This window comes from Pararge aegeria, chromosome 13 (assembly GCF_905163445.1).
Source record: "Pararge aegeria chromosome 13, ilParAegt1.1, whole genome shotgun sequence".
NCBI lineage: Eukaryota > Metazoa > Arthropoda > Insecta > Lepidoptera > Nymphalidae > Pararge > Pararge aegeria.
In genome coordinates this window covers 8189158-8200206 of record NC_053192.1, presented here as the reverse complement: position 1 = coordinate 8200206, position 11049 = coordinate 8189158, and the positions used below count along the sequence as shown (strand labels likewise).

The window sequence follows — 11049 nt, the reverse complement described above, 5'->3', positions numbered from 1 at the left end:
GTTAGTTGTTTCTCTGTTTGTAACTGAGCGAAAACTCATTTTGTCCAATAGCATTAAGTTATAAAACCTTTCTTTTTTCATTCGGGGCTGATATGAATAATATAATTTATTTAAAGAAAAAATCTATAGCATCCTTAAAGGCAGTGACAAAATGTTGATGACATAATAAAATGAAATAAAACCTCCACACGAGTTATTAAAAAAAAGCTTAATGATGGGTAGTGCACTTGTGCATATTCTAGCTTCTGCCGTGAAATTCCATTACTAATAAACTGAAAACTTACGAAAAATGAATCTAAAATGGTAATTGGACTATTTTTGTGTGCAGTAGTTATGCTTCTGTTTTTTTCGTTCGCTGAATGATTTCTTTTTCTCCAGACTGAATCGTATAACATATTATATTTTTTTTAAAGGTGCTATAGTCCGGCAGTGTCGTTAACTCCTTAGCTATGTTTGATAAAAATCGATCCTAGAGGGCCACGCCACAAGATGGCGAATTACCTTTTTTTTTTCACAACTCCCTCAATATCAAATACAAGGGCTGGACTAGTAGAATAATGTACCTACATTATATTGGTCGGGAGTTATTAAATTTTTAATTTCTATTTAATTGTATGAAATAAAAAACAAGGTTTATTTAAAAACGAATTATATTAGTATACTACGAACAGCGCCGTATTTACATGATCGTCATATTGTTAGAGAAATGTAACAACAACAACATTATTGTATGTTTAGGCACGTACTTCTTCAAACAATTTCCTTATAATTTAATTAACATTAGGAATAATGATGCCCGAATTTACGCACACACTAAAATTAGCAAACAACGATACAAGTTCAACATTGGCTTTACGGACAGCTAAACATCTAAGCATTTTTTGTTATAATACCGACTAATTACTGAAACTTCTAACAAATAACAGACTTTTGTTTTTTTTTTATTTTTATTAAAAATCTACTTGGATCTTAGGGCTGACCGCAGAATCGCGACCATCGCTTGGTCGCCAGTGCCCGAGCTAACTGTCGAACACACCTTAATCTTTACGGGCTTTATGTCCATTTTCTGTATTAAATCAATCCGTAATCTACAGATGTAATTACTTAGAAACTTTGTTATTGTCAAAAATAGCCATATTATATTAACAAATAAAAACTTTGCTTAGCAACTTATCAACAGATTACATATAGATTAAATATAGAAATAGAACGTTACAAAAATCAGGAATTTAATAAGATTGTGTAGGAAATACAGCTCACGCTATAACTAAATTTTCATTATTTCATGAGTTGTCTACATTTTTAATAATTACGTAGGTTAGGTTAGTTATAAAATGATATTGACTAGGGCCCAAGCGTTTCCTGTCCCTTAGACAACAGGGCAGTAGAAAAATCTACTGCTAACGCGAGTCATTTGCAATTGAACTAAACTAACATTTTTATTTTAGTTGTAAACTAGGTGTGTACCGCGATTTTATTTGCGTTAACTAAGGATAACGTGATGTAATGTAGTATAACTCACTAATCAATAATAATTCACTAATCAATCGGGATATGTAACTCTAAAATAATTTCTCAAATCAGATTGGTTGTCTTCAATAAGTACATTAAAATATAAAAAAAAAGAAACAAATTATTTCGATTTAAAATGCGTTGAGCGATCTATGATTGCATACAAAAGTAATTCATGTCGAGCAATGTTTTTAACGATATTAAGCGAAACTTCATAATATCTTAGAATTAATGGGTATATTTCATACTATACCTTAGTAAATAACCAATTATGTGTACGTACATAGCACGATTATGTGACTAATAATATTTTTGTCACAGGACCATCAATCAATATGAATATTTATACAATTTAATGGAATTAAGTATTAACAGAGATAGTTTGTTAACTATAAGATGCAGGAGTTCAGATGATTTACAATAGGGTATATGCGTCGGGTTCAACATTTTAATTTTTATTGGCATGAAATCCATTAAAATTTTATGTATATTGAACAAATAATATACTATATAATTCAAAATTGTAAAATGTAGATCATTGGTAGAACGAAATGTGACGTGAACAAACCATAGTTTTAGGCCAATTTGTTCCAAAATGTTGGCGTTTAAATGATCCGTATTAAACATTTATATTTTGTAAAATATATATTTACTAGAAAGTATACATGTTAAAATCATACTATGGTTAAGTAAAGTAAAAATACATTACATTCATATTATATATCTGTGGTTGAACGCTACTTACACTGCTTATAAATTTTCCATGCGCACATAAGTTTTCCCTAGTCTTACCCATTGTGCAATATCATATAGTTACTCAAAACATAGTATATATTATATCTCTGACTCCGGATCAGTGAGATGTTAATACCTCTGCAGGGTAATAAAAATTGTTCATGACAGTTGTACTGATTGGGGAAATCCTGCCATTACCAGATGGGTGATCTGCCCTATATGAGTACCATTCCACCCTCATTTCGTGACAGTTACTTCTGCAGTTGTTGATAAAACCTTTCCAAAATGAGTGTTATATAGAAAGACATAGTAGTACAACATAATTCATCAGTCAATAATAAATTTCCAAGACACCACTTTTTAATTATGTAGTTTTTACTTATTTTACATTAGAGTTAGAGTTTTGACGTGATTAGTTTCAACCTGACTAATTATAAAGAAATAAAGCCCGACGTCAACGTTCCCGAGAGAATATAAACCCTAGCCCCCTTATTAATTAATGTGGTGTAGTATAGAAGTAATAAAGCAGTTTTTATTAAGTTCCGACATTTGAAACATACTGCTAGTTGAAGTGTGACAAATTCTGACGTCAGGCCACGTTTATTATTGTTATTAATAAAGGAGGTAAAAACAGCTCACTGACTACGATGGTACAAACTTTTGTCAAAGCTGTTTACTACTTATTTCATGTTATGACTGTAAACACAGAAAACAAGATAATTGTATGTTAGATTAGGTTACATATTATATCCAATGTACAGACATACACTTAACTCTTTATAATTTAAGTAGGGTTACAAAGTATGCAACTATAATATTTGTGATAATTTTAAGACTGTTTAAGTTAAGCTTTCGCACACTTTATTAGCATAGACGACAAGCAAGTAGCTCGAAGATAAACACCGTATATCACAGACTAAACAGAATTGTTTTATAAAAACAACTACATACTACGTATATGGCACTAAAAATACTAAAATCAGAATTAAGGAAAGAAAAAAGTTCAAGGCAGTTTTCAGAGTGATTTATAATCGAGCGTCCTCGCACGTCGTGTTCGTACAAAACAATCATACCAAATAGGTAAAAAATAGTCTGTATGTACCCTTTGTAACGGATTGCTTCTAGCTTATGTTATTCGATTGTATTACTGAATGACGACAAAGCAAAATAGACCTAGTATCCATTGTTTTAAAGTTGTAAATTTCTCTACTCACAAGTTTGTGATAATAACCGGGACCGATAGTTTAACGTGCTCACCATAGCATGGGGAGTGGCACCGCCAATGTCCTAGCTTAGAGCAGGTACTGAAAATTCCTAAATAAAAAAAAACGTGATCACAAACAATTTTTGAAATTTTGACCCGAATCGGACTTAGAACTCATTACCTTGTGATCCGTAGTTGATAACGCTAACTATATGACCAACGAGGCAGCAATAATATACATTTAATATTGATCGAAGCTGGTCGAAGCTGGTATTAATCAAGTCAAGGACGCTGGCTGTACGGACAAGCTTGTATCTTCGTATCAAAGAGATTTAAGGTCCATATTTCTCCAATCCACTTATAAAGGGTACTTATACATTTTCTTGTTACATTTCAATCGCAATACAATCGAATTTAAAATCGGTAATTCAACAATATAATCCCGCAATATTAAAAAAGAAAAACATTAAAATAATACTCAGCAACAACAACAATAATTCATGAATTCATTACACAGGGAAAAGACAAGATGGCAGTAGCACCAGTACCAATATCAAGCGACGCGTTCGTACGGGCTCACAACCAAAACTTATTGCTACTATCACTACAAAATTGCACTACTCTGGGCCACAGTAAGTATATAAGGTAAAGCAGTATGGAATTGATAAAATAACCTACACGCGACCTGTCTACACTACAGTAACGCGAGCGACAGATCGTCTCGACACGGTAAACCCGACTCAAATACTTCGATAATAGCTTTGATGCCTCGTAATGGCGAGCATCTGTGCGAGTGTGCTGTGGTCGCACGTTTTTTCGTAGCTTCCATACTGCTTTAATATATTTACTGTGTCTGGGGCCGAGATCTATAAAGCGTGTTTAACCTGCGATTAGACTTTACTTCGAGTAGACATTCTGTATTATATCTGTATGCTCGAGTCAAAGATAAGCGCGCGCTTAGCGAAACCTAAGTTCACAAATATTATGACTTGCGACATATAAAGAATAGGTACTTATTTAATTAATATAACACTTAAATATCGTATCGATATTTAATCATGTATTAATATCAATTTTGATATATCGATAATATATCGGTATAATTCGGTGACAATGAAATAGTCATTTTTTTATGACTGTACTCCAGCAGTTCATGTTGTTATTCGAAATATATAATATACTTGACAATAAAATATCAGTATATGCTTATGCAATAAAAAATATCGATTTTTATTGTTGCCTTGATATATTATCTATGAGCCTAATAACATAAGTAAGTACACTCAAAGTGACATTTTTATTTTTAATCACTTACTGAAATCTTTATTTAGAATTTTGAGTTTGGGTTTAACTTTTAAGTCTAAATTTGTCTTAGCTTATGCTCAGCATAATCTCAGCGTGATGCATCTATAAATTTCAGAATAAAGATTGTTATTAAGTTTAGCCACATTTATCGTCAGCAAAGTCTAGGCTCGCTTTATAGATCTCAGGCTGGGTGTCCGTGGTAACGCGACCCAAACCAAACGTGAGACGCGCACGAAACTATTGCACATCATAAAATAACTCTTAATAGATATTTGATCGAAATTAATATTCTCAAAAAATTTGACTAACAAAAAAATCTACATCAAACCTTAGCACACTATCCACTACGGCATACCTCGATAATAAGGAACAATATGATCGATCGATAATCGTTAACGATGTAGAACACGGTGGAGTACCACGCTCTTTTTTGGGGCGTTTCGACGCGTTTCAACTCCCGGCGCCGTTGATCGTGTCCTTGAGCTCTTTAACCACCGCTGCGGTTTCGTCACTCGTGCTCTCGCCTTTCTCCTTGACGGTCACCTCGGGTAGTCCAGGTACGGGCAAGTCTTTGAGCTGTCTCTTCTCTATTTCCGCTTTGAACTGCTCAATGTCCTGGGGGCTGTGGAAGTGAAATAATTATTGTACAACGGAATACATAAATACTGATTTAGGCGTTTGTATTTAATGTAATGAAGTGATATATGTATATATGTATTTATATCATTTGCTAATGTTTCGGTTTTGTAAATTGGTAAATAAAAAAAAATATATTTAATAACCGTTCCTCGAAGAGCACGATAAGTTTTGAGTGCCGATTTTAAACCTGCTATCCCGCATTGGAATAGCGTGGAGGATCTAATTTATTTTCCCAAGCTCTACTCAAACAGAAGACCTATGTCCAGCAATGGAAAACTAAACATGAAACCTCTTCATAATGTTAGAAAACAAGGATTTATTTTATGTGACGTGATTTTAGTCATTGACTGTTAGAAAAAGAATGGAATATAAGAGAAAAGGCGCATAAAGATAATACAGAACCAATCAAGTGTAATACGAAACTACATCTATTTGGAGACCTCTAATTTATACTCTAGGAGTCGATGGGACTCCCTTAAATAAGTCAATATTATTTGACTTTAGTAATAATCGGCTGTTAAAGAATGACCTCAAAAAGCTAAATATAAGCTAACTACTTTAAATAACGGAGCATCTGTGCCTCTTAGAAGACCAGTTGTATTCACGGAAACTAATCAAGTATAACATGGGAGCGGTCCACGAGACAAACACAATTATTTAGATAACTCTGTTACTACACCATCGCCCATATGGTCTCCAACAGAAGCCGATGGAAACTACTATCTCGAGTCGAGATATGCACCACGAGATCATTAAGTCTACCCATTTTATCGTTTAATCTCGTATTCGCTTCCAGCTTCTTTTTTTCATTTTAGCATTTTTGCGATGCTCTGTTAAATATACAGAAAGGAACGTACCTGATCTGCACAAAGAGTATGCCGTTGATAAGGTTGAGCATGTCGATGACGGAGGCCATTGCGGGTGGCTGGATGTGCAGCGGTGCGGGGTGCGGGTGACCGCGTGCGTACGCCTCCGTCAACCGCTTTTGCAACACCACCGCCTGCTGCGTCAAGTGGCGCAAGCACTCCGAAGACTCGCGGGTCTTCTCGTGCTTTTCACCCAACTGAAAAATAGACGCCAGTGTTTTTAGATTTTTTGCATTTTCAATATATTTAAAAAAAAAATATTAAAAAAAAACCAAAACAAATCTGTCAAAATGTCCGTAACAAATCTGTCAAAATGTGTAATGAATTTCAGCGCAACATAACTGTGCCTTTAGATTGTTTGACGTACTTAAACTTTTTAACCAGGCTGTGTAATATATAAGGCATCGTCGAGCGAGTTGTGTGAAAAATAAAAACGAGCCACAGAGTCATCTAGTATCACTTTTATTCCTTACCAGCAGCTTGTATATGGAGTAGGTCTCCTTCTCGTGCTGTAAGGCGGCGCGGAAGTCGCCTAGGCAGGACAGAGTGCGTGCGAGCAAATGCCTCGCTACTGCGGCCTTGAGCGAGCGAGCGCCGTGAGTGGCGCCCGTCACGTTCAGAGCGCGCTCGGCGAAGCGCAGCGACAACTCGTACTCGCCCACCGCGTGCAGGATCAGGGCGATGTTACTCTATTGACAAACATTTTATACTCCATTATTTCTAACCTGTATTAATTTACCACTGGTTAAAGAACATACAGAACCCTCATTTAGCATTTTTGTGTCCAATAAACAGTGAAAGCATCCGCACATCTCACATCTCACTTTCCACCACGCGGGTTGGTAGCTCACAAACTTTAGTTTTTAATTCTGTGTTATTATTTCTCAAGCATACTTGGAAGTTTGAGCATAACCTTCTTCCAGATATATAGAAATTGTTGTGCTGTCCAAATTCAAGCGAACATGTTTGTACCTAATTTATTTTAGTTTAAAAATGAAAACGATCTTTTGTTCCGAATGATGATTAATGATGATGATGATGGTATTATATTGTAATAATAGATTGTTCAAAATTAGTATGATGCAATGGTTCCGGGATAAATCGCAAGGGTAACCAGGAATTTAAGAGTATCAAAATTAAAAATGTATTAGGTATACTTACATCTAATAACGCCATTTCGGGATGATTCTCGCCACAAACGAGCAGAGCAAGGTACCGTGCGCGGTACAATAGCTTCAAAGCGGTGCTCACTTGACCGTTCGCGAAACAATATAATGCCAAATGAGACTGAAAAGAAAACATTAAAATATAGTCATTCCAATTTATCTATCATAAAATATTTCAAATTATGTTACGCAAGGTGTCTCACCAATCCACATTACCCGTAGCGTGGTGGGTCTGTGTTCTGACCAGCAATGGGACGTTAATAGGCTTCGAATGATGATGTTAGGCAAGACTACCTTTTTATCTTGTTGGGATAACATTTTTCCACCCTTTGATTAGTCTAATTATATTCGTATTCTCTACGAATTGAATTGCTTAGCAAGTTCTCATGTTATAATTTTGGCCTTTGTGATTGCTTTTTCTTTTACAATAAATACATAAATCATAAAAATAAATAAATATGTAGTATATTTATTTATTTTTATTAATTATGTTATTAGATATAAAATATAAATAAAAAAATATACTACGACAATACACACATCGCCACCTAGCCCCAAAGTAAGCAAAATAAATATGTAGTATATTTATTTATTTTTATTAATTATGTTATTAGATATAAAATATAAATAAAAAAATATACTACGACAATACACACATCGCCACCTAGCCCCAAAGTAAGCATAGCTTGTGTTATGGGTACTAAGATGACTGATGAATATTTTTTATGAATTATATATACATAAGTACTTAGAAAATACATATAAACACCCAGACACTGAAAAACACTTATTGCTCATCACACAAACATTTTCCAGTTGTGGGAATCGAACCCACGGCCTTGGACTCAGAAAACAGGGTCGCTGCCCACTGCGCCAGTCGGCCGTCATAGATATAGATACATCGCTATAGATATTACACACATCGCCATCTAGCCTCAATGTAAGCTTAGCTTGTGTTATGGGCACTAAGATGATTGATAAATATTTATATGAATTTACATATTACACATGTTGAATTTACACCCAGACACTGAAAAACATTCATTTTCATCACACAAATATTTTCCAGTAGTGGGGATCGAACCCACGCGATGGCGTTGGACTCAGAAAGCAGGGTCGTCTGCCCACTGCGCAAAGGCATACTGAAAATAAATGAATTAAATAGTTAAAAGCCCTTATTAATACGGCGTGGTGGGTTTAAGCTCTACCAGTAGTGTGCCAATGATGACAACCCTCGAGATAAAAATAACGTGATATACTCACATATTCCGTAATGGTGTAAGGGTGGTCGATGCCGTTGACCCTCTCGGACATAAGGACAGCCTTCTGTTGGTACGCCATGGCGTCCCTGTGTTCTCCCGTGACGTAGCACAAGCGCGCCACCATGCGGAGACACTGCGCGATTTCCCCGTGCATCGCCCCATACACGTTGTTCAGAAGATTCAAAGCCTCCGCTATTAATTCGTGACCCTCGGACACTGCGCCCGCTTGAATCTTGTTTTGGCCGGTTGTGTAGAAATTGTAAGCGTCTGATGCCTGAAATGGATTTAATTTACGTAAGTTTTATTATTGAACATAACACTGTTTGAATTGATGTAATATGTAAATGTTGGAAAAGAGCAACTGCCGAGTTTATTGCCAGCTTCTTCTTGTTAGAATCTGCTCTGTGAACCGGTGGTAGAGTAACAACAAACAGACATACTTGGTGCTTATAAATTAATTAGAAATAAATGAATTTTGAATTTGAGTTGTGAATTTATAAATTCGATAATGAACGTGGCGTATTATAAATATAATAAATAATTGTTTTGATGGTATTTATCAGAGTTACCAATATCAGGAACTCAAGCCATTTGACTAGAAAGTATTACACTATAAGTAACTTGCAAATAAACGAGGCATAACGTCAGGATAATTATGCAGTGGTTTTTTACGCTCTTACTTTTGAAAGGCTCTGTCAGTTGAATTTTAACGAAATACATAAGTACACATTTATATAACATGTCAGTTATAATCATATAAAACTAACATGTTAAACGAAGAAGAAACACTTTATTGCACGTATAACATACACAATGTAGACATTCAAAGGCGGCCTTATTCCTGCAAGCAATCTCTTACAGGCAACCTTTGTAGATAGGACTTACAGCAAGAGAACGGGATAGTGCCAAGAGTGTTTTATCTTTATGATTTAAAAATAGCAATATTGATGTTTTAAAAATTGACAAGACCTCCAATATCAAGATTTTTGGTATAATTTTTTTCCAAAAAAAATGCATTTTGATCGCAAGTAAGATTTCAACGTCATATGGCCTTGGCACAAGTGCACATTATGTATATTTGTTAAAACAGTTTGTATTCTATTAAAGAAAATATATGACTTACCCTCGGATTGATATGTTTAACAACTGGAAATATGTTCATTATGTCTGTTGATGAGAATGTGGTTTTGTTCTTATTGTCAAAGTCGTACTCGCGCAGGAGTACTTGCAAGCCTACTTTTAGCGAAAATGACCTGTGAACCAAATGTTTATGGGTTACTATCAGTAATCGGAATAGGTTGAGTATTTTTACCTAAACTTGGGGAACAGTGTGAAAAAGTTAAGACATCCTTACGACTTCGCTTAGGTTAGGTTCAGTCATGCTTTATAATTTTTTATTTTATTCAAAATTTGGTTTCTCAGTTACCTATTCCAATCATTGGTTACTATATTGTTTAGTTTCAACTCCTAACGTATTGTTATATTAAACAACTGTTTAACTTACCTAAGAAGAGATATTTTTTGTAGATTATGTTTCTCTATAACTACATCCATACTTTCAGCATTTAGCTCATATCCCCAGTAGGCCTGTAAAAAAATATGTTTTATTAAAATTAAAAAAAGTTAAAACACGTTGACTGAAAATGATTCCCGCTTAGCATGTACAAAAAATGTCAATGTCAATGTCCGAGGGACAAAAGGACAAAAAACATTTTTGAATTTGAACCATACAGACTAGCGGACGGATACGAACGTATATAAACGTGTGTATAACTTATTCATTATAAGGTAGAGATAAATCGTAGGTATATAAAGAAAGTCGGCTAAATGTCGTAAACGCCAAAAATAGTACAGGCAAGCAAATACTTATATTTAAAAAAACAAAGTGCTTGAGACCGCATGGCAAAAGTGGAAACAATTTTTATCTTTTATGTTTCTTATATGTTATCAATACATAATATTAGCACGATAAACCGCTACACGCATTAACCTCACAATTAATTACGGAAAATTAGAATCTGTGTGCTGTGCGCCGAAAGAAGTTTTCACTTCAAAAAAAGAGTTTTACCTTGAGTTCCTGTTTGATCTGTTGGAAGAGCGCTACGAAGAATCTGTGTGCTGTGCGCCGAAAGTTTTCACTTCAAAAAAAGAGTTTTACCTTGAGTTCCTGTTTGATCTGTTGGAAGAGCGCTACGAAGAATCTGTGTGCTGTGCGCCGAAAGTTTTCACTTCAAAAAAAGAGTTTTACCTTGAGTTCCTGTTTGATCTGTTGGAAGAGCGCTACGAAGAATCTGTGTGCTGTGCGCCAAAAGAAGTTTTCACTTCAAAAAAAGAGTTTTACCTTGAGTTCCTGTTTGATC

At 34.9% G+C, this 11049-nt stretch overlaps 1 protein-coding gene across 1 annotated transcript in view; it reads right to left on the bottom strand.

The window, feature by feature from the left end:
- Positions 1 to 632: 632 nt before the first annotated feature.
- Positions 633 to 11049, bottom strand: part of LOC120629035 (clustered mitochondria protein homolog) — a 36214-nt gene continuing 25797 nt past the window's right edge. The window contains exons 18-24 of the mRNA XM_039897773.1: positions 10194 to 10276; positions 9813 to 9942; positions 8691 to 8963; positions 7423 to 7548; positions 6735 to 6950; positions 6253 to 6458; positions 633 to 5378 (exon numbers count right to left, since the gene is read on the bottom strand). Coding sequence (XP_039753707.1) covers positions 5207 to 5378; positions 6253 to 6458; positions 6735 to 6950; positions 7423 to 7548; positions 8691 to 8963; positions 9813 to 9942; positions 10194 to 10276 — 1206 coding nt within the window. The 3' untranslated portion in view covers positions 633 to 5206. The remainder of the gene's footprint in view (positions 5379 to 6252; positions 6459 to 6734; positions 6951 to 7422; positions 7549 to 8690; positions 8964 to 9812; positions 9943 to 10193; positions 10277 to 11049) is intronic.